At 41.3% G+C, this 23,666-nt stretch overlaps 3 protein-coding genes across 3 annotated transcripts; 1 reads left to right on the forward strand and 2 right to left on the reverse strand.

Annotated features, from left to right (window-relative positions):
* Positions 1–72: 72 nt before the first annotated feature.
* On the reverse strand, positions 73–4,050 carry LOC133470935 (tetranectin-like). Its single transcript, XM_061759902.1, has 3 exons — positions 3,169–4,050; positions 2,877–2,969; positions 73–1,135 (listed from the first exon to the last, which is right to left on the reverse strand). The coding sequence occupies exons 1-3, from the start codon at positions 3,263–3,265 to the stop codon at positions 729–731; spliced, it is 597 nt and encodes a 198-aa protein (XP_061615886.1). The 5' UTR covers positions 3,266–4,050; the 3' UTR covers positions 73–728.
* Positions 4,051–8,590: 4,540 nt separating this feature from the next.
* exosc7 (exosome component 7) lies at positions 8,591–12,346 on the reverse strand. Its single transcript, XM_061759742.1, has 8 exons — positions 12,189–12,346; positions 12,009–12,110; positions 11,781–11,875; positions 11,334–11,499; positions 11,183–11,253; positions 9,996–10,119; positions 9,740–9,895; positions 8,591–8,771 (listed from the first exon to the last, which is right to left on the reverse strand). The coding sequence occupies exons 1-8, from the start codon at positions 12,243–12,245 to the stop codon at positions 8,667–8,669; spliced, it is 876 nt and encodes a 291-aa protein (XP_061615726.1). The 5' UTR covers positions 12,246–12,346; the 3' UTR covers positions 8,591–8,666.
* Positions 12,347–12,537: 191 nt separating this feature from the next.
* On the forward strand, positions 12,538–22,794 carry zdhhc3b (zinc finger DHHC-type palmitoyltransferase 3b). The gene is made up of 7 exons (XM_061759740.1): positions 12,538–13,080; positions 13,571–13,902; positions 16,195–16,319; positions 17,019–17,115; positions 17,442–17,523; positions 17,996–18,126; positions 19,250–22,794. The coding sequence occupies exons 2-7, from the start codon at positions 13,600–13,602 to the stop codon at positions 19,406–19,408; spliced, it is 897 nt and encodes a 298-aa protein (XP_061615724.1). The 5' UTR covers positions 12,538–13,080; positions 13,571–13,599; the 3' UTR covers positions 19,409–22,794.
* The last annotated feature ends 872 nt before the right edge of the window (positions 22,795–23,666 follow it).

Raw genomic sequence — 23,666 nt, forward strand, 5'->3', positions numbered from 1 at the left:
CGGAAAGAATAAAAAATATTTTTTTTTGAAAGAAATCCCGAATTTTCTTTGACTCAAAGATAGGGGGCACGGTGTGCTTTTACAGTTTATTAAGCTTTCAGGTTACATCAGGCTAGTCTTTAGCTAATGTTCTGTGTTTAAAATGAAGATGGGTTAAAAAAAAAAGTAATACAAGAATATTCTTCAGGCTCAATGCGAGACTTGTCAGTGAGATACAGAATGCAGCATAGTACAGTTTTGACAGGCACGTTATGAAATAATTGATGTGGCTTTTGGGTTGCCTCGTCAGAGGTCAGCACAACGAATTCATATTGTAAGTTCTCTGGCGACTTGGTACACCTGCAGTTCTACAACCATAATGCTAAAAATATGAAATGAATACCTCAGTAAAAACTGAGAATTGTTATCGCAAAGCTTTTTGTTTAACTGGCTCATTCGGTTTAGCAGGTTTACACAATGTTATGGCTAGTAGTGGTGTCTTCTAATATTACATCACATGCAGCTCTAGTTAATTTGTAAAGGGAACGTAAAAGACTTGCAATATTTCTGGTTTTAGTGTTTTGTTTGGAACACAGAGAATGGAAATTACAGCCATGCAACTGACTGCAATCATCAAATTCAGAATGAAATTCAGGACCAGATGTCTTACCAAAAAAAAAAGAAGGTAAAGTGGCATTGCAGCAGAATTACATACCAAGCAGCTATTTAGGATTATACTGCACACGTGATCACACAACATTGAACTGGCAGACGGAGGGCTTCTCGTCGCGGCAGTTCTCGTCAAACCACTTCCCTTGGGCGGCCCCCGAGAGCACGGCACAGTTCTGGGACCGGCCGCCATCTGGCTGACGGGCGCGGCCGTTGGACGTGTCCCAGTTCTTGTACTGGATGCTGACACCGCTCTGGTCCGCCCAAGTGTCCTCGGTCACCATGTCGTTGATGCCTAGCCACACTTGCTCATCCCTGCCCACGCTTAGGCGGAGGTAGTCTGTCAGCAGGCCGTTCTCATCGGCGGATTTAGGGGCGCCAAGGACCCCGCCCAGGGCGTTGCAGTCCTCGCTGGCTGTGTGATACGACTTCTTCACTGGGTCGGCCAAGACGCACTTGCCGTTGATCTTTGTGCCCTTCAAACACACTACGTAGATAGAGACATTTAAGTCAGAAGAATTGTACCTAAAAACAAACCGTTCGCCAAGATAAAATGAATATATACTACACTAAAAACTTAAAAGACAACTGAACTCAACTCAGGTCGTGATTTTTCATACCACTAGAGAAAAGCCGTGTACCACTAAATTAGAATAGTCCTGTAGTAGATATTATTTTGCCATATAAATCTTTTTTCATTCCTGATTTTATTTTTAGGCTGCTTGTCATTCAGTGACAGGGCCCATATAAAGAGAGACAACCATTCAAACTCGCGTTCACACCATCACTGAGTGGTGAAAAAGTCCAACCTTTCATTATTGTAATTTTGATTGGCTGGCAGAAATCACAGTTCTATTGCATCATAATCGGGTCTTGCAGAGTCCATTAGATCTCCAAATACGGCTCCTTGCCTGGAAAAAGTAATTCTCGGTGTAGTTCTGCCGTAGTCATTATTTTGCTATACAAATCTTTCATTGTTTATGATTTGTTTTTCTTCCCCCCCCCAGCGCTTTGCTCACACAGTTCAGTTTCATAATAGTACGTCATCCAGGGTCCATTTGAATTTGGAACCAAACTTGGTTCTTATCCTTACAAAGGGTTCACATTAGAGTGGTCCTGCAGTAGTCATTATTCAGTGATACGGTTCAAGTTTTTTATAATTTGTTGACTGGTCGCCAGTCAGTCACGAGCCACTCACACAGTCACAGAGCGGTGAAAAAGACTAGTTTATATTACCCTCTAATAGTTGTTATTTTTCAACAAAACCCTTTTTTTTGTTATTGTTGATTGGTTGGGAGAAATCAAGACAGTTCTATTGCATCATTGGTCTGCAGGGTCCATTAGAACTCTCACTTTGGATTGGAACCATATATAGTTCCTTGCCAGAAAAAAAGTTCTTATTGGACTACTCCTGTATAGTCATTATTTTTCAATATAAACCTGTCATTTTTCTGCTAATTAAGTGGGGGTATGGGGGGTGGGGCAATTGTACTGCATCATCATAGCGGTTGCAGAGTCCAATTTGGAGCCAATAATGGTTCCTTGCCCGCTAAAGGGTTCTACGTAAGTCTGGTAGTCGTCATTCTTTGTCACCATAACATACATTTTGGTTGGGGGAAATAGCAGCTCTACTGCCTGATAGTAGAACATGCAGGGTCCATTAGCACTACAGATTTGGAACCAAATATGAGACCCGGTTTGAAAACAACTCAGTAGTGGAGTAATACAGTCCTAATCATTATTTAAAAAAACAAAACAATATTCTTGTTTTTTTTCCCCCCGATGATCTGCTGGTTTATGGTAGTGCAGTCAGGATCCATTTTAGCACCCAATTTGAAACCGAAAATGGTTTCTTGCCTGCAAAGTAGTCTTATAGAAGCCATTCTACTTTCATGAATGTCATTTTTCTTGCTGACTGGCTGGGAGACCGCACAGTTCTACAGTGAACCCCTATTTACAGTATCTCCTTACCTCTCCTTTGTAACATGCAAGGGCATTATCGTAAGTAATTATACTGTAAAAACCTGTGAAAAGAAAAAAAAAAAGATTGCTTAAAAGAACGAACTAATCAACCATGATATAACAGGGGAAGACTGTATTGCCTCAAAGTAGGACGTGCAGGGTCCATTTAAAATCCCAGTTTGGAATCAAAAATGGTTCCTCTTAATTGAAGTTATTTCCGAGCATTTTTAGCACTACATGTCTGTGCTCCATATGATGACTTTTACCTCTTTGCAAGGCCTGTTCTTCTTTCAGGAGGTTGAGGTCCTGCACAATGTCATTAATCTGTCTCTGTAAATCCTCAATGGCAGCGTTATTGTCTAATTCAAACACACACACACAAAAATAGATTAAGTCAAACGTTATCATATTTACTATATAAACTATTACTGATGTAGCTTTGACTACACAAAAACATCACATTAAATATTATTTTAAAAAATAGTGAATTAATAAATGCCAAAAATAGCATGAATGCAATAGTGTTGTTGAATGTATATTTTTTTGTGTGCAGTCTACCTTTTCGTACGGGCTTCTTCTTTGGTGGAGTCTGCTGGAGTGAGCAGTTGACCAGCATCAGCACGAGCATGAGCACGCACACACCTTTGCACTCCATGGCTACACTTTGTTAGACTGAGGATGGGCCAATGTGTGGAGGCTCGCTATTTATCTTCTGCCTCCGGACCCTCCCTCTCTCTCTCTCTCTCGTGTGTGTGTGAGTATGTGAAAAATAGTGAGATGATGTAAAACCCTCCTCGGTACTGATGACATAACCATGTGCGGTTTTCATAGTATATTAAAAAAAGAATAATCAAAAATGACTCATTGTGCATTAAATAACCTGCATTAAAGAGATGGGGTATTTTTTTCCTGAACGTGTGCCACATGCTTCCAGGAGAGGCTTTGTTTTTCGGTTTCAAATTGGATAATGATGCTAATAATGATGTACTTCAACTGATAACTCATCGGAAACCGTGAAATGTCTCGTTTCCATGCCAAACTCTATTTTAAAAGAGACAAACCCACAAAATCGCTTTCCTACATTTGCAAGCCGGGAACAGGAGTTTGCTTTGGATGTGTCGACCTCAAACTTTGGACCGTCTGACAGACGTCTGGAATGATTTCTTCCCATCTGGTCTCTCTTTACTCAAACCCTCAGCCACGTGGCAAAAACAAGAAGGTGCAGAGATTCTAGAATTTTCCTCAACTATGTTACATAATTACAGAACAGATGTTTACTTACCTTATCCATCCATCCATCCATCCATTTTCTGAGCCGCTTCTCCTCACTAGGGTCGCGGGCGTGCTGGAGCCTATCCCAGCTATCATCGGGCAGGAGGCGGGGTACACCCTGAACTGGTTGCCAGCCAATCGCAGGGCACATAGGAACAAACAACCATTCGCACTCACAGTCATGCCTACGGGCAGTTTAGAGTCTCCAATTCATGCATGTTTTTGGGATGTGGGAGGAAACCGGAGTGCCCGGAGAAAACCCACGCAGGCACGGGGAGAACATGCAAACTCCACACAGGCGGGGCCAGGGATTGAACCCCTGTCCTCAGAACTGTGAGGCTGACGCTCTAACCAGTCGGCCACCGTGCCGCCTACTTACCTTATAAAAACATAAAATCAAAACAACAAATGAGACTTTTTCAGAAAATATATATATATTAAAAAAGACTCCCCAGTTCTGAAACCTTTGGATAGTTGAAGCTAAGGTCAACTCGTATATAGGAATCGACCAATGAATTTCCTGGTTCAATGAGAATTGGTATTGAAACAGTCATCTTCATCATGGCGTTGACATTTTAACATCATGAGACGATGTCTAACAATTCATTGATACCTTGCCAATGCGGGGCTTCAAAACGGATGTTTTAGGAGGGAAGTTGGCACTTCGCTTAGAGTGTCACAGTGTCATCAGCAGGTTGCAAAAGAGATAGCGATGAGAGACTGGAAGTCAAAAGTGGACATCCGTGGAAATGTATTGGTCGACTCATGGATTAAACAACTGTTGGGAATTTTGCCGTTCAGTCACTTGTTAGCGATCAGCTACTTGTACATGAAGTACTGAACAATTTTCTCTACTGCTTATCCTCACTAAGGTCGAGAGGCGGGGTACACTCTGAACTAATCGCCAGCGCCAGCCAGTCGCAGGACAGTTGGACATGTGCATTCAAATGTTTAGAGGTCAAATTTAGTTGACCTCCAGAGCTTGTAGTGCATTTTAGGTGCATCCTGAAATTTCACCCTAAAGCTGAATATCCCTTTTTGTGGGTAGTGTATAATACAAGTACAGTGTATTACTTAAGTTGGAGCACCCAAAAACTGTGCCTCTTGATTATTGAGGGAATAGTAAATATAATAAAATTAATTATTGTGAATCCCTGATTAATGCAGCCCCATGGGGGGCACAAGCCAGTGCAAACTGTAAACTAGTCCCATGCCAGGATAAATGCAGAGGGTTGCGTCAGGAAGGGCATTTGGCTTAAAACTTTGCCAAACAAATATGAACGTTCATCCAAAGAATTCCATACCGGACCAGTCGTGGCCCGGGTTAACAACGTCCGTCACTGGCGCCGTCAAGCTGCAGGGCACCGGTGGAAATTCAGCTACTGTGGGTTGAAGTCAAAAAAGAAGAAGAGGTGGAAAGGGGTTTCTTCAGCAGAAAGAGGAGAGGAAAGCAGAGAGCCTAGAACTGAATGTGGGGACTTTGAATGTTGGGACTATAAAAGGAAAATCTCGGGAGTTGGTTGACATGATGATTAGGAGTGAGGTTGATATATTGCGTGTCCAGGAGACCAGGTGGAAAGGCAGTAAGGCTAGAAATTTATTGGCAGGGTTTAAATTATTTCACCATGGTGTAGATGGGAAGAGAAATGGAGTCGGGGTTATTTTAAAAGAAGAGTTGCCTAAGAATGTCTTGGAGGTGAAAAGAGTATCAGATCGAGTGATGAGGCTGAACCTTGAAATTGAGAGTGTTATGTGTAATGTGATTAGTGGATATGCCCCACAGGTAGGATGTGACCTAAAGGTGAAAGAGAAATTCTGGAAGGAGCTAGACGAAGTAGTTCTGAGCATCCCAGACAGAGAGAGAGTCGTGATTGGTGCAGATTGTAATGAACATGTTGGTGAAGGAAATAGGGGTGATGAAGAAGTAATTGGTAAGTACGGCATCCAGGAAAGGAACTTGGAGGGACAGATGGTGGTAGACTTTGCAAAAAGAATGCAAATGGCTGTAGTGAACACTTTTTTCCAGAAGAGGCAGGAACATAGGGTGACCTACAAAAGCAGAGGTAGAAGCACGCAGGTGGATTTACATCTTGTGCAGACGATGTAATCTGAAGGAGGTTACCGACTGTAAGGTAGTGGTAGGGGAGAGTGTGGCAAGACACCATAGGATGGTGGTGTGTAAGATGACTCTGGTGGTGGGGAGAAAGATTAAGAAGACAAAGGCGGAGCAGAGAACCATGTGGCGGAAGCTGAGACAGGACGAGTGTTGTGCAGCTTTTGGGGAAGAGGTGAGACAGGCTCTCGGTGGACAGGAGGAGCTTCCAGAAGATTGGACCACTGCAGCCAATGTGATGAGAGAGACAGGCAGGAGAGTACTTGGTGTATCTTATGGCATGAAAGGAGAGAAGGAGACTTGGTGGTGGAACCTCACAGTACAGGAAGTCATACAAGGAAAAAGGTTAGCTAAGAAGAAGTGGAACACTGAGAGGACCGAGGAGAGGCAAAAGGAATACATTGAGGTGCGACATAGGGCAAAGGTAGAGGTGGCAAAGGCCAAACAAGAGGCATATGATGACATGTATGCCAGGTTGGACACTAAAGAAGGAGAAAAGGATCTATACAGGTTGGCCAGACAGAGGGATAGAGATGGGAAGGATGTGCAGCAGGTTAGGGTGATTAAGGATAGAGATGGAAATATGTTCACTGGTGCCAGTAGTATGCTAGATAGATGGAAAGAATACTTCGAGGAGTTGATGAATGAGGAAAATGAGAGAGAGGGGAGAGTAGAAGAGGCAAGTGTGGTGGACCAGGAAGTGGCAATCATTAGTAAGGGGGAAGTTAGAAAAGCATTAAAGAGGATGAAAACTGGAAAGTCCTGATGACATTCCTGTGGAGGTATGGAAGCATCTAGAAGAGGTGGCTGTGGAGTTCTTGACCAGTTTGTTCAATAGAATTTTAGCGCGTGAGAAGATGCCTGAGGAATGAAGGAAAAGTGTGCTGGTGCCCATTTTTAAGAACAAGGGTGATGCAGAGCTGTGGGAACTATAGAAGAATAAAGTTGATGAGCCACACAATGAAGTTATGGGAAAGAGTCTAGACTCAGGACAGAAATGAGTATTTGCGAGCAATAGTATGGTTTCATCCCTACAAAAGAGTACCACCAGATGGAGAAGTACAGAGAAGGTTATAAGGAGCTACATTGTGTCTTTGTAGATGTAGAGAAAGTCTATGACAGAGTACCCAGAGAGGAACTGTGGTACTGCATGCGGAAGTCTGGAGTGGCAGAGAAGTATGTCAGAATAATACAGGACATTTACGAGGGCAGCAGAACAGTGGTGAGGTGTGCTGTAGGTGTGACAGACGAATTTAAGGTGGAGGTGGTACTGCATCAGGGATCAGCCCTGAGCCCCTTCCTCTTTGCAGTGGTGATGGATAGGCTGACAGATGAGGTTAGACTGGAATCCCCGTGGACCATGATGTTTGCAGATGACATTGTGATCTGCAGTGAAAGCAGGGAGCAGGTGGAGGAACAGCTCCGTCGCTTGATAATTTAACATTAACATCCGTAAAGTAATTAGATAATCGTAGGCACGTTTCCTAATAAATACAACAAATACAAATACGACACTGGCCGATCTGATGAGCAAAAATGTTGCTTAAACGTAAGAGTAGCAGAGGATGTCCGCTCCAGAGGCAGGTAGAGTAGCCAAACATTGTATTCAAAGAAGAGTACTGTTACTTGACAATAATGTGACTCAACTAAAAAGGAGTCCTCCCAAAAAAAATACCCTAGAGTAAAGTACACAGTGAAATAATTACTCAAGGACTCAGTAAATAGTGAGTAATTTCAGATTTTTTTTTTTAACCACAGCATGAACATGTATATATATATATATATATATATATATATATAAAAATACCAAATAAAATGTGAACGTTCAAATTTTGATGTTGCTTTGTGCGTGGATGCATAGTCAAAATGCTACAACACAATTTACTGCATGGTGTTTTCTAAAGTTAGAAGTGAGCTGAAATATCCACATTTGCCCCACGTTTGGGCAGACAGACACAAATGCTACAGTACATGAAAGATGTTGTTTTTGTTTGTATAAAAGTAAACACAAGGAGCGCGCCATTGCCTTCATGGTCACGACGACCTTCGCAACACGGCCGCCACGTAGGCACGACGATCAGCCTGGCTGGCTTATCTAGTGTTAATACATATGCCGGAAGCCCAAGTGTAAGCGTAAGTGTTTCTTTTGGTCTCGTCAACTCCTGTGACTTATCCAAAGCAGGCCCCGAGCACACAGGCGGAAGCTCAGGCCGATGCACTCGCATATTCGTCCAACGCGGAGTAATATTCAGAAATCACACCTGTGTGGATGTGTGGAATGGATCTAGCTGCCAGCGTTCAAAGAGTACGAAACAGCCTGTGACGTCAGCGAGCCCCCCCCCCCCCAAATCAGACGACTGATTTGCATGTATGTTTACTATCCATCTCCTCCAATTCAAGCCAAAGGGTCGAGGCAAACGACTGCCCACACCGATTCTTTGTTTTTGTTTTATTAGTTTCTTTAGGTAAAATTGAATACATTTATTAACAGTCCTTAACTTTTATTTTTGTCCCCCATACCGTATGCACATTATACAGCACTGCCAAAATGAAATGAACATTTTCCTTCAAATAAAGACAAGTAATCTGTACAAATTGGAGTTGTTTTTTTTTACTAGAAAATAATACATGACGATACTGTATTTACAGAGTACTGTATTGTATGACATTCCTAACCAAGAAAGCCAACCTTTTCTCTCCTTGTTCCTAAACTCTCCTCCTGCTGCAGCAGCTTCATGAGAGGCATGTGAAGGGCTTTTCCGACACGTTTACCTGTCTGGAGAATCAAAAACACGTTAGTTACTATTTAACAACTTGTACAAGTTCTGCTTAAACTACTGCAGAAATAATCAGCAGCCACAATGTGTCCCGAATGTTTAGATGCCATTTTAACTTCACTTGTGGAAGTTGTTTGACGCTTTAAAATTACCATAACATCTATGCTAATTCACGCTAGCCCGTCTTTGGTGTTTCACATTATATATTATCATTAAGCTAGCAAACTTTTGCACTGGTAATGCAACTACTGGTACCAAACACAGATAATAACGTGAGTGAGGATATCCATGTAAAAATGGTGCCAAACAAATCATGCGAGTGACTCCCTTGCAACAAGCAAGCAGATTTGTTAGATGAAATAATATGGTTTCGTTGAACATTTCAAGTCTAATTGTCATTTATTTTATGTCCGTTTTACACTAATGTCTAACTGAATAAGAACAGGCACTAAGGAACATTTTAAGAATTGTTTTAATAGGCGTAACTGTGTTCAAAGCTCGTAGGATGGGAAAAGAATCAAAACGTTTTTCATATACTGTAGTTTCTCCGTATCGAAACTTTCATCTATTGCACGTGGGTCTGGAACGTATCCCCTGCAGTAAACGGGGTTCACTGTAGTAGTTGAAGCAATGGAAGAAGCTAGGCTAACAGATAAGGATTTTCCAATCGTAAATATTGAACAGGTTTAACATTTGCATATGTCGGCCCAGACTGTTTTACAATCAGATTGGGGAGTAAAAATAAATAAGTCAATACAATCACACTTAACACACCCCACACCACAGGCTAATCGGTCAGAGACATCCAACAATCAACCTTTGCTGACTTTGATCGGAGGAGAGGAAAAATGCTCAAATTAGTTCCGATTATTGGTATATGTGAACCCTGCTTTAGTGGTTTCTACTGTAACACTGCTAATATACGGGTTTCGAGAGAGTTGAGTTGAGGTAAGTGGTGATGACTCACTTCTGTCATTTCAAAGATGCTCTCAGGGTCCAGGCTCCCTCCCCCCATCTTCCGCACACAGGTGACTGCTCCCTTGTGTGTGACAGAGATGATCAGGCTGGCCACGGAGCACGCCTTCTCCTGCAGAGTGGCGTCCACCACGTGCCTGTGGCCCACCTACCCCCCACAAACAAGCAAAACAATTCTGACAATTCATCTTTTGCATTGCTAATAATATTTGACTAGACTTGTGTGTGTGTCCAATGAGTGAGCTTGCCTTGCACAATGTCACTATACAGGGAACATTCTCTACATTGAGCCTCATGCAGTCATAGGGGTCATCTGACAGCTCGATTTCCTTCCCTCCTTCTTCATCGGCTGATATGTGCACTTTGGGGATTCTGTCAGAAAAAGCTCTCGATTACCTTGTCTGGTCAATCAATTTAGGAACCGGGTAATACATACTAAACAACTACCAACACATGATCGTAGGCAGCCACAATGTATCCTACATCTTCCAGGATTTTTCTCATGGATTCCAAGATGTAAATGTCCATTAACTGATTAAAACAGAGCAGGCCTGGGGCCATGAAATCTCAAATACTGTTATGTGTATACAGTATGAAAGTCAAACGCAATGTTCCATGTTAAACTGTGACCTGCTGTCACATGGGATATGATGCCCTCTTGTGGCTTGACTAAAAACATTTATTTATCCCAAGGAGATTGTGTGCTTTAAGGCAGAATTATCTGACAAAAACAGGCAATAAATTGATCAAAATTGAAGAATAAACCCATACTCATACATTCTCATGGATTTCTATATACCTGTACATTATATTCATATTAGGCTGGCACGATATTGAAAAAAAAAAAAAAAAAAAAAAAGACTGATTTCTTTATTAAACCTGCGATATATATTGCAATGTGAAATAATACAGGATCAGTCTTAGGAAAGTTCATTTTTCTGTGTGAACTAGTTCAAAGTTCAGTTCATGATTATATATTTTGAACTCAGTTCACTGGTCCAAAAACAAGCTAGTTTAGAGTTGTTGTTGTTTTTAGCAGATTTCTTTTTGGAACCTATCCCTTGTTAGCTGCTTAAAAACTCACCTATTTGCTGTTTTTATGCTGAGGCCAAAACAAGAATTACCTGGCATCATCTTGTGGCATCTTGTTTCCAATGAACTATGTTAAAGTAGATTAAGGATCTTCATTTAGACATAAATAGTGCGTTTCCGCCATCTTGTTACCAAGTGAATTGAGGCGCATCATTTAGACATAGTGCTTTCCCGCCACCATCTTGCAGCATCTTTGTGCCAAGGCACTATGTTATGAGTCCCAATTTGATCCCTATCCCCCCAAAACAGCAGGAGAACACAGGGAACTGTTTTGAGAACATTGTGACATATTTACACGTGGGACACAAGTAGGATACAATAAACAGTTCATCCAAGAACGTACTTTGTGCTGAAGAGAGCTGCCTTGATAGCTACTGAGATGGCATCATACAGGTTTCCATCACATTGCAGGAGCTGCGGAATGCAAGTCAGTGAATCTGCTGATTAACGTTTGCTAATTCCAGGAGGCAAAGAAAAATGTACGATTCTCTCACCAGTACATCCACATAGAGCACCCAGCAGTGTTCTCCCTCGCCGATACACAGCCTCTTCAAGTCCACGCTGTGCTTGTTGTTGAAGACTTTGTTCAGCGTATTGCTCAGCTCCGTCCCGAGCTCCTCCCCTCCTCGCCCCTCAAACTCGGGGGTTGCGTTGGCTGAACTAGTGACCGCCAGTACAAGCGACACCCACAATAAGAAACTTACAGGTCAATAAATAACTGCCTGACAGTGTCTACCAAAACATAAAGGGAAATCTTTGATAGCGTGAATGATTTTATATATATATATATATATATAAACTCAAGATATGAAGTTGGTCGTGATTAAGAATGTTGAATAATTTACGTGACAAATGACATCCTCTTTATTTCGGGTTGTTTGAGTTAAACATTTATCTCACTGTTTGCAGTCTCTTTACACTGGCAGATGCATCCAACTTACCAATCGACAAAGAACTCTAAATAGCCTTCATTTGGAGCCGTGGGCCTTGGTTTCCCAATTTCAGCCTTAATTCCCACTAGAACTGCTGTGTGCCCCTACAAACATGAATACAATGTTGTCAAGCATGTAAGCCTGAAATAAATATGCAAAATATAAGTGAGACGTCCAGTCAAATGGCCTCCAGAATAAAAATTTAACTAATGAGAGCAGACATGAAGACAATAATACCAGAGAAACTTTGGCTGATCCGTCGGTATTGGACACCAAGTCAGTCTCAACCTCCATGTGCCTATAGTCTTCACAACCCCTTCCATCCACTCGTAGATCATCCTTATCGTTTTAACATGGCGACATATTACACACAAAGTTCTAACTTCAATCTACAATATTTGCTTGATCGACACTTACCCTTATACCATGTAAAATATACACCTTTTCAGCTTCGCTAACTTTCACTGTTGCCATTGTGGAATAGTGTGTGTCGTGGGCAATATGACGTCATCAAAAGCAGCCCACTGTCACGAACGCTTGCTTTGGTCACCAAGACATTCCGGACTTGAAATTAACGCCAGGCGGTCCAAAAGAAACCGTTTTAAAAATAAATAAGTGTGTTATTTTGCCCGTGTAATTTAATTTATTATCAATTAATTTAATTGAGTAATTTATTATGTTATTCATCTATTTATTTAGAGCTAACTCTTTAATGTAAGTGTTTTTTAAAAAAACAACTATAAATAAAACATTCAAATCGCTGGATTTTTACTAAAGTTGTTACGTCCTACATTTAATTCACCGCATTTACAAAACAAATTTAACCAGACATTTAATTATTTGTTACGTTGCGTCAGTATTCACGGTAATACCAAACAGTCTCAATCAGATTTGTGGGCGAAAGTGACATCTGAGAGACAAAGTCGAGGGTATAGTCAAACTCCATTACAACATCCTCATGACTCCATCAGTATCACATACTTCCTGGTTGGCCCTGTTTTATTGTCCCAAGAACTGTGGAGGATCCCGGACTCGACAGGGAAGGAAGTACCGAGGTCGTTAAGCAACTGACGGCCGACAGATTCAAGATATGAACTAATGTATTAATTAGGCACTGAAACTGCGGCCGTGGTGAAAGTGTGATCCGAGCTGCGTGGACAGCCACTGCCCGCAGACCAGTGAACGTTAGCTGGGGCTGCGCTAACGCGGGGCAGCGGTGGAGGAGACGCGTTTCACTTTATGTGATTTAACATTTCAAGATGAGAAACGACTAAATGACATTTTCGCCACAGTTCCGAGAGAAAGAGAGGTAAGAATTGAAGTGATGTTTTATTAAATCGAAAGTGAGTGCGCTGCATTTATGTACCTTCTGCTCCCTGAGACACAGCTTTGCTGTTACAGCTGCATGTTCGCTTTTTACCTAGGCGTTAAACCTTGCGTTTGTGAATGAGTTACTGAGTGAGAAGTGATCCTTGTGGTAAAGTGAGACACAAAACACCTGGTATCAGATGCAGGCTGAATCTCCATGGTTCAAGTGACACATTTTATTATAAATAAATAAAATATGCTGAGGTTTATAAGTCAGTTTTTTTTATTTTACAAACTGTTACAAAAGAGGGGTGTTTTTGTAATAGATGTACTGGCGTGCTCAAAGGCCCTAGTGGAGAAGGAAGGGGTGCATTTTTGGAGACCTTATGACAGGGAACATGATGCACAAAAACGAAAGCAAGAAATGGAGTAGATGAACTTATAATGGGAAAAAAATGAATTCTCACTTCTCTCCAAATGTTGCCTTTTAGCATGCGGTTAAAGCCACGGCTGCTGTAGAATGAAGAGCCCGGCTCACCGCACCAGGGACATCGAGCGTCACGCTGGATACCTGAGGCCTGAACACTGCGCCCCTCCCCCACCTCGCAGTGCCTCTGACACAATGTGGTTCATCCGCGACGGCTGTGGAATCGTGTGCGCCGTCATTACCTGGATGCTGGTCTTCTACGCAGAGTTCGTGGTGGTGTTCGTAATGCTGTGGCCTGCCAAGAACGTGGCCTATAGCCTCTTCAACGGGGTGCTCTTCAACAGCTTGGCCTTCCTCGCCCTCGCCTCGCACGGCAGGGCCATGTGCACCGACCCGGTTAGTCAATGACCACGACTGGTATAATCTCTCGTTTATCGCGGAGGTTTTGTTCCAGAAAACCCATGCAATAGACGAATTCTGCAAAGTATACTATTTATATAAATTAAAGAATAGACTTTACACCGATTTTATCGGCCTCATCGGTATCAGCCGATCCATCCATTTTCTACCGCTTATCCGAGGTTGGGTCGCTCCCAATCATGCCCTTCCAGGTTTCACTGTCATTGCCCACATGAGCATTGAAGTCCCCCAGCAGAACGATGGAGTCCCCAGCGGGAGTGCTCTCCAGCACCCCCTCCAAGGACTCCAAAAAGGGTGGGTACTCTGAACTACTGTTTGGTGCATAGGCACAAACAACAGTCAGGACCCGTCCCCCCACCCGAAGGCAGAGGGAGGCTACCCTCTCGTCCACCGGGGTGAACCCCAACGTACAGGCGCCGAGCCGGGGGGCAATAAGTACACTCACACCTGCTCGGCGCCTCTCACCGTGGGCAACTCCAGAGTGGAAGAGAGTCCAACCCCTCTCGAGAGGACTGGTACCAGAGCCCAAGCTGTGCGTGGAGGCGAGTCCGACTATATCTATTCGGAACTTCTCGACCTCACACACCAGCTCGGGCTCCTTCCCTGCCAGAGAGGTGACATTCCACGTCCCTAGAGCCAGCTTCTGTAGCCGGGGATCGGATCGCCAAGGTCCCCGCCTTTGGCCAGCTCGCACTGCACCCGACCCCTATGGCTCCCACAGGTGGTGAGCTCATGGGAAGGGGCAGGGGAGCAGGCCCGGCCACCAGGCACTCGCCTTCGAGCCCCCACCTCCAGGGTATCAGCCGATCATTAGCATTTTATGCTAATGATCGGCTGATCGGCTTGGTCATAATTCGCTGATCCGGAGAACTCCGCGTCGCCATCGTGCACAGTGTATTTGAATCCAAAAGCTAGTTTGTTTTTAGCCTTGTCGCATGTCTTTTGACGTAGTACTGTAAATATCTGACGGCCAATGAAGTTTCCTCTTTTAGGATTGCACTATGTCAGACTATTGCAATAAAATCTTGCATCCCGTGTTTTACGATCATTGGGCTTTATCTTGTCAACTCAAATGCGACCGGATATACTCGTTACTGTGGCAACGACAACAAGAGTGGATCGTGCCGACTGTATAATAAGGACAAAATGGGGAAACACGCGTGTTGGTGGTCAGGAGAGGAGAGGACGTTTGTTTAAGGCTAGCTTGAGGTATGTTCCCGTACTTTTAATACGATACGGCTCGCAAGCAGGCAACAAAACGTTCTGTAGCCTAGCAAGCTACTGCTAGCACTGACGGTTGTATGTAAAAATGGCAACGTTCTGTCGAATCATGCTCTAAAGTTTCGGTGTGGGTGAAGTAATTTAATTTTTATAAAGTATTTAATTACAGTAAGTTAGCACCCATATTTTACAATTGAAAAATCTCACCAACAAACAAAAATGTCACAAAAAACAGATACATTAATTACTGTATTTATTTTCTGCCATCTAATAGAACATAAAGGTCAAACTTAGGCCCGGGGGTCAAATTTGGCCCACAATGTAATTATATTTGGCCTGCAAGACCATATCAAATGTGTATTAGAGCTGGCCCGCCAGTATATAGCACATGCGCCACTAATATTACAAATCCCAGAATGCTTTGCTAGTGTGTTGGCCCATTAGTCTAGACGGGCAAGCGCTCCTTCCTTTTCTGTTGCAGTCGTTGGCAACTATGCTACTAGTTTCCCCGAGCAAATTTATACTTCCCCTTCCCAAAAATGGCCAAACAAAAGATGGAAAACAGTTAACTTCCAAGACAGGTGGGAGGCAGATTGTCTGTTCACTAAAGTAAAAGACAGACATGTTTGTCGTGTGCAGAGCAGCGTGGCTGTAACAAAGAATATAACATAATTGAATTCATGTTTTTTTTAACGCCCTGTATCAACTCCTAGGCAGGGACTGTTATAGGGCTAGTAAAAAAAAATACATTTGTACTTATGTGAGTCATTACTGCCACAATATACTCAAATACCCAAGAATGCCAACTGTACCAGAGATGTGCAGGTGAGTAACTGGCTAACGGCACTACATTGATCAAGAGAAAAAAAAAATCTTCGATGCACTGAATCCACAATAAGTCAACTGCGATGTAATGAGGGAGTACTGTAATTAGTAAACCAGCAAAAAGAAGTGTTACTCTCTTTGCGGGGACCCTATACTATTGTCTGCAACCACTTCTTCCATCCTAACCAATGTGTGTGTGTGTGTGTTTATTTCTGTCACCAGGGTGCTGTGCCAAAAGGAAATGCAACCAAAGAATTCATTGAAAGCCTCCAGCTCAAACCAGGACAGGTGGTCTACAAGTGTCCTAAATGCTGCAGCATCAAGCCTGACAGAGCTCACCACTGCAGGTACATGCATGAGGACAATGGATGAGAAACTACAGCTCTGTGCAAACCTTCCAGGAAAAAAAAAGAAGGCCTGATGTGACTTTCTCTCTATATACTTTCTGTCCTCATTAATAGTTATTCCAGCTCTGCCCCCTGCCTGATGCGCGTTTTCACTTTGTTTTTTTTTTACGGACTCTACGTCACATTTCCCTGTAGATTTTCCTAGCTTGATAATGACCTACCTCTGTGGCAGCAGAGTGCACGCCTCAGGATTCTGGCATGAAAAGTGAAAAATCACTGCAGAATAATTGTAATTGTAGAGCCAGCGAGTCAAGGCAAACCATTGTGTCAGTCTGTGAGAAAGGATATAGTTGGAATGTTTCAGTAATTGAAACAGAAAGGGCACCGATAAAGTATCTTTACAATAAAAACATTTTTAATCACAAAAGCAAATGGAAAAGATATATTTGTGGAAATTATTACAAAGGAGTAGATATTGAAGTTTTTTTTTGTTTTTGTGTTTGTTTTTTGCCTAATTTAATACACTTCTACATAGGCACCATTAGAAGCACATAGATACGGTACTTAATTTAAATTGTAAAGAAAAAAACTTTGCGGATATGCAGTATTACTCTAGAAATGTTTAAATAGTCGCTGCAGACATGAAGCTATGCCTTTATAAAGTCTTTCTTATCTCTGCCTGTGTGTGTGTGTGTGCAGTGTGTGCAAACGCTGCATCAAAAAGATGGACCACCACTGTCCTTGGGTCAACAATTGTGTGGGAGAGAACAATCAAAAGTACTTTGTGCTCTTCACGGTGAGTCTCCTGAAATGTCATCGATATCTGTATTTAAACAAATAACTATGATTGAACATTCATTAAAATTGCAATTTATTAGGTTCATTTAGCCACATATTAGTAACTGTCTTGTTAAAGTCTCAAGACTTAACCCAGGTGTCTGGTTGTTATGCCAACACAGTTTTGAGAGCAATTGCTTTGACTATATGAGCGTATGCGTTAGGGCTCATATAGGTTGTTGTTTTTTTTACACCCGACAGACAATCAACTTTAATTTGAACATGTGAATATAACATGCAGTAGTGCCATTCTTGCAAATATGCGTGTGTTGTTTTTATTTGTAGATGTACATTGCGTTGATATCGTTCCACGCGTTGGCCATGGTGGGGTTCCATTTTGTATTCTGCCTTGAAGAAGATTGGTCAAGTAAGTGAATGCTTTAATCCCCAAATCTTCATCAGTACTTTCTACATTGGTCAACATACAGTATCTCACTAAAGTGAGTCCACTCCCTCATAGTGTTGTAAATAATGTGTTCTATATTTTCATGGGACAACACTGAACAAATGACACTCTGCTACAATGTAAAGTAATAAGTATATAGCTTGTCTAACAGTGTTAATTTATTGTCCATTCATAATAACTCAGAACACAGCCATTCATGTCTAAATTGCTGGCAACTAAAGTGAGTACACCCCTAAGTGACAATGTCAAAATTTGCCCCATTTAGCCATTTACAATCCCCGACGTCACATGATTTGTTAATGTTCAAGATTTCAGGCGTAGATGGGGAGTGGGTGTGTTGAATTTGGCATTATCGCTGATATTGTATATCTCCATTGCTGAAGTTGACATAGTTTCTTATATATTGCTTTCCCAATTTCCTTTCCTCCTTCAGAGTGCAGCACTTTCTCTGCACCGGCAACAGTCATCCTCCTCATCCTCCTGTGCTTCGAGGGGCTTCTGTTCTTACTCTTCACTGCGGTCATGTTCGGGACACAGGTGCACTCCATCTGCTCCGATGAGACGGTAAGCATAGAGTCATCCGTGCCTCGCCTATTTGCATCTCCGTTACCCAGACGACCAAATGCGGGCTGTTCTCACAAGGATTCTGTACAAAAGGGGATGATTGTCTGCGCTCAGATGTTTGGGTTCAACCAGCCAGGGAGTTTGTATTGCGAGGATGTGGAGCTTCTTGCCTTATAATTAACATTCTATCCTTCCAAATCACCTGTCAGGAAAAGAATGTTATGTGTTGTTGGTTGTCTGTTTACAAGACATGTTCTGCAGTGCTCTTATATTCCAACTTGTATACTTTCCCCCTCACCGTTTTGATGTCATGTGAACAGGGCTTAGAGATGAAAATAAAGGTTTTCAAATAAAAATAAACAAGGAACGTCAATATTTTTGCGCTCAAAATATAGTTTCAAAAGTTGAAAACACGCTGTGTTTGTGTACAAACCAGACCTTACTGATAAAATTCTTATCAGTCATCTTGTGTGATGCAAAAACTTCATAACAATGTGAGGGTCTAAATCAGGGGTGTCCAATGTTTTTCTTCCAGAGGCCACCTACAGAATATCAAAGGATGCAAAGGCCACTTTGACATTCTACACCTTTAAAAAAAACCAGCTAGGTGAAGCAAAAAGTCAAGGATTTTCAGGATTTGGGAGTGGCTAGCAGCCAGTATACAGTATTCTGTTTCAGTGGTTCAACATTGTCATATAACACAGATTTGCACATATGCTTTCTCATTGGCATTTACTATAGTGGACGCTTCATTGTACAATCTCGTCTTGATGTAGATTACTGATAATCCTAGCGTGATGAACAGCAAACAAGTTCTAACATTTTGTTAACTACAATAACAAAACCTTTTTCAAAGATAAAGAGAAGTTGGAACCACTAGTGCTTTATAATACTGTATCTCTGTGTTTACTACACAGATCATATTCTTAGTCCGTTTCAGTTTGTCATCTCTCCTGTTAGTGTGTGTGCGCGCGTGCTAACACAACACACAATGCTGTTTATATTCAGTTTCAATTGGATTTCCATCCATTACCCCTGTTGAAAAAAAAAAAAAAAAAAAAAAATATATATATATATATATATATATATGTATAAAACAGTGACTCATCTTTTTACCTCACAGGGTATCGAGCAGCTGAAAAAGGAGGAGAGAAAATGGCTGAAAAAGTCCAAATGGATGAACATGAAGGTGGTATTCGGTCATCCGTTCTCTGTGGCTTGGCTCAACCCCTTTGCGACACCCGATCACGGCAAGGCAGACGTATACCAGTACATAGTGTGAAGGCCGAGCTTTGCGCAAAGACCCAAAACTACATATTCCAAATAAAACACAATTTGTAATACTCCTCCTCACTATGTTGCGTCCTTGCCGATTCTCGCAGATCGGAGGGGAAAAAATAAAAAATACAAATCACAAAAAGCAGACAAACAGCTACACTTAAATGACAAAATAGGATTTGGAGAGTGTGTCATATGTGATCTTTACCTTTGTCACAATGTGCCCTATAAATCCAGGACATTTTGTCTTTGTTGCTACGTTTGTCACAGTAATTTGAATTGAACACTGTGGCTGAATTGCCTTAGATTATTGGGCAAGATCAAATACACATGGATGTCATTTTGTATTGTCTCAGTATGTGAAACCATGGACCAGAAACGTACCTGTCATGCTATAAGGGTGAATGTTTTTTCAGAGTGAATTTCTTGTAATTTTTATATCGTTTCTGGCAAAAGTAAATACTGTATTTCCTCAAATGGTGGTCAGTGTCATGTACTCAACTGCAGCGAGTGCAGGGTTTAGGCGTTTATTCTAGGGGGGCCTTCATTTGCACAAGAATATTTTTTTATGTTAAATATTTTTGTATCATTGTATGTGGTGTTCCCGCGCTCTATCGCGATTCATTATTCACACCCCTGCTATTTCTCGGATTTGTACATGGTCACTTTTATGAGTTTTTTCAGTGTACTTAAAGTAATGCCCTCTCATGTGCCACAGTCGCCGATGCACTTTCCATTCGTTAATTCAAGGCCGGGAGAACAGCGAAACACAATAAGCACACCCACGCAGAAGCTGCTGTCGGCAACAGCTCTCCCGCAGGCACTCACACACAGACAAGTGTACAAACAAGGTACTCCACCAGGCCCCGCCTCTTAAAGGCCAATACATCTAACACAGGTACTACAATATGTACATTTTATGCTTTTTTTGTGTTCATATACATTTACGTGTTTGACATTTTTTTTTAAAGCATGTGGCAGGGATAAAATTGTTTTTATATGGAACAGGGGTTCACTGTATGGCGATATAATATTCATCAATTTTCTATAGCCCCAGTCGTAGGGTCTCGGATGAGCTGGAGCTATCACCAGTGGGGTACGCCCTGGACTGGTTGCTCGCCAATCGCAGGGCAACAATATATGTACAATATTAAAAGAAATATATATTACAGTGGTGCCTTGAGATAGGAGTGACCCAACCTATGAGTCTTTCAAGATACGAGCTGTCGTTTTTTTTTTGTTTTTTTTTGGCTTTGACTTGCAAGCAAAAATGTGAGATACGAGTGCCAATGGCGGCAGTGAACTCAACTCATTTGAAGTTAACTGTCAAACGAAACAAATCAAAGAGAAATACATGTTTATTTAAAACAACCACATAGCTTTGCCTTAGGAAAGTCTACTTAGCTTAATGCTATTTGAATATAAATGGTGGAGCAACACGTAGACAGATACCGCAGTATGTACAATCCCTCACTTTATTGCAGTTCACTTATTGTGGATCCAGTGGGTGCAGTTGCTCACCTGCACATCTCTGATACCGTTAGCTTTAATGGCTATATGAGTTTAATGTGGCAGCAATGACTCCCATAAGGTCAATTGAGCTCTTAATTTTAGCAGAAAAAGAAACCATAATGTGTAATCTCAACTCATGCATTTGGTACATCACCAGATTGCTTAAGGATAAATTGAACATGACCGGCAAGCCACAGTTTGAAAAACAAGCCACAGTCATGAGTTTTATTATATAAATTGACAAATACAAACCTTAGCCCGACTAATAGCTAATGCACATGCTCATAACAATATCGACAGGAACAAATCCAAGTAAAGAGCAATGTTTAGCTTGACAACTACAGTACTGCAGTTTAAAAACGTCACCGCAATGAATTGTGGGTTCCCATAATGCTTTTCGCGGACTAAATTGCCCGAGTGTGAGGAACAGTGCCAATGCTTAAGGGAAGAAATCACCTGTTCACACACACCCGCTTTTAATAGCCATGGGATCGTGTAGTGTGTGTGTGTGGATGGTGACCTTAGGTGGACATATGAAATACCTGCACCTCTCTAAAGTTCACATAAAATTTGCATATTGGCATTGAATTGCATCTATGAAACAAATCTATATAATACATAATTGGTTGCTACTTTGTATAATTTATTAATTGTGGCGGTTTTCTGGAACCTAACGGCCATGATAAACGAGGGTTTACTATTATAGCCTTTGTCACACACTAAAGAGTAGATCTCATTTTGAATAATTTTTATGGTCATTACATGCTAAGAAATAATCCATCCATGGCATCTATTAGAGCGGAGGCCACGATTTGAGGAAATGCGGTAAATCAACTGACGCACAGACGCTCGGTTTGGAGTATGCAAGATGCGACAACTAACTTTAGCTGTTGTAGAAAACTTGCAACGTCTAACGAAGGTTAAAGTGTGAAGATCGGGTGGGAGGCAATTAAATAGTTCTTTTGTTGCAGGATAGTAAATCCCAATCAAAAGACGTAAAAACGGAGTGGATGTTGAAGGAACAATCAACAATTCAATACAAGAGCTGTATAAAAGATTTTGCTTTTATGAAAACGACACTATCACGACCTAACTGTTGCTGGTGAATATGCAGTAATGTGCAAAAAAGCCACCAATAGATTTGTTCTACACTATTTTCAATAAGAGATGCTGTATTTAGGAATCAGGGGGGCTGTTCATTCCTATGTTTGCACCTTTATCCACAGGTTGACCCATGCGCCTCTGCAAAGTATCACGGATATCAATTTGGTACTTTTCCTGCAAACTGTATTAGTGATACTATTTATGGTTTTACTATGACTGCTGTGAAAACTAATTTTGACCCAAGACAATGCTGGCTAATAGCACAGGGGAAAATACACTATCCATTAACAGTTTAACTAAACAAGTCAGGGATTAAAGAGTCACTAAAATGATGTCAGTCAGTATGTGACCAATCAGGTGCTCCTATATTGTAGTCACGAGCCTTAACGCATAAAAATGCTGAAGAGTTCAGACTGAAAACATGTTTTCGAAGTGAATTGACCGACTGAAAATCCCATGCAGGCCACTCGAGCAATCATCCGACCACAAAAGGGGAGTTAGTGGAACATTTGATTTGAGCTTGCGTGTTGCTTTCTGTTTCAACACAGCAATTTTTAAGTGTTTGTAAAATGCAATACCTTTTAGTTTTTTGTTTTGTATTTTACTTTACATCGAATGGATATGCAGTCTGCTATCCAGCTTACAGGAACAACACAAGCTGTTTCCTTATAATTTGTATGGTCTGTCATGAATACTATTTTAGTACTTTGTTGGAATTCCTTTTATAATGTATTTGAGTAAGGGAGAAACAAATAAAGTTATGTTGAGACAATATATCATGCCTATATATTACAGTATCTTTACTTGGGAAATATCATTCATTATTTCTTAGAATCATATTTAACAGATGAATCAGTCACCATAAAATAATCGGTAAACATTAATAAGCTATAAAAAGTTTATCTTACCCTTAAACTAGAATAAATCCTACTACAAATGGGCAGTAATTTGCAATCTTAGTCCTTGATACTTGTGATATGATATACAGTAATTGACTTACTTTAACAAATAAGGTTTTTTGAAAAACAAGTTTGTTAATGTCGTGTTCTAAACCTCTGATTAACATGTTCTCAGTGTGTCAAGTAATGAGGTCAGTGGAGAGAACAGCATTCCACCTGATTGAGATTTCAGTTTCCCTTTTCACCAAAAGTGTTTCAAATAATGAGTGGGGGTTGGCAGCTCGAGACAGCCTTAATTTACACAGCGCAATACAGCAAAAAGACAAGAAGCTATTTTACAATCAGATTTTTTCTTTCCATTTTTAAATTCAAAATACAAAGACAAACGTCAAGAGGAATACTGCGTCATATGAAATGTTTGTTTCATCATTTTAGTGTTTTACCCCGCAAGTGGAGGTGACAAAGTCCCCCATGGGATAATCTATTTACACTTTCACATTGTATTTGTGACACATCTAACTGAATCCAATCAGATTGAGCATGTTTTTGTTTTTTTATATAAAAAAAAGGAAGGGACATTTGCCTGTGCAACAGCCACATGACCAAAGAGCACATTCCAGAAGCAGAGGTACTAAATGTGGCTTGCAGGCGTTTCTAAATTCCCACATCAAGATTGCCCTTTTAAATTTAATTAGGGTCTTACTGTTGGGACACACTTGGTCACGTCTTACTTTCATATCGGGACTT

The sequence above is a fragment of the Phyllopteryx taeniolatus genome, chromosome 21, assembly GCF_024500385.1.
Source record: "Phyllopteryx taeniolatus isolate TA_2022b chromosome 21, UOR_Ptae_1.2, whole genome shotgun sequence".
Taxonomy (NCBI): Eukaryota; Metazoa; Chordata; class Actinopteri; order Syngnathiformes; family Syngnathidae; genus Phyllopteryx; species Phyllopteryx taeniolatus.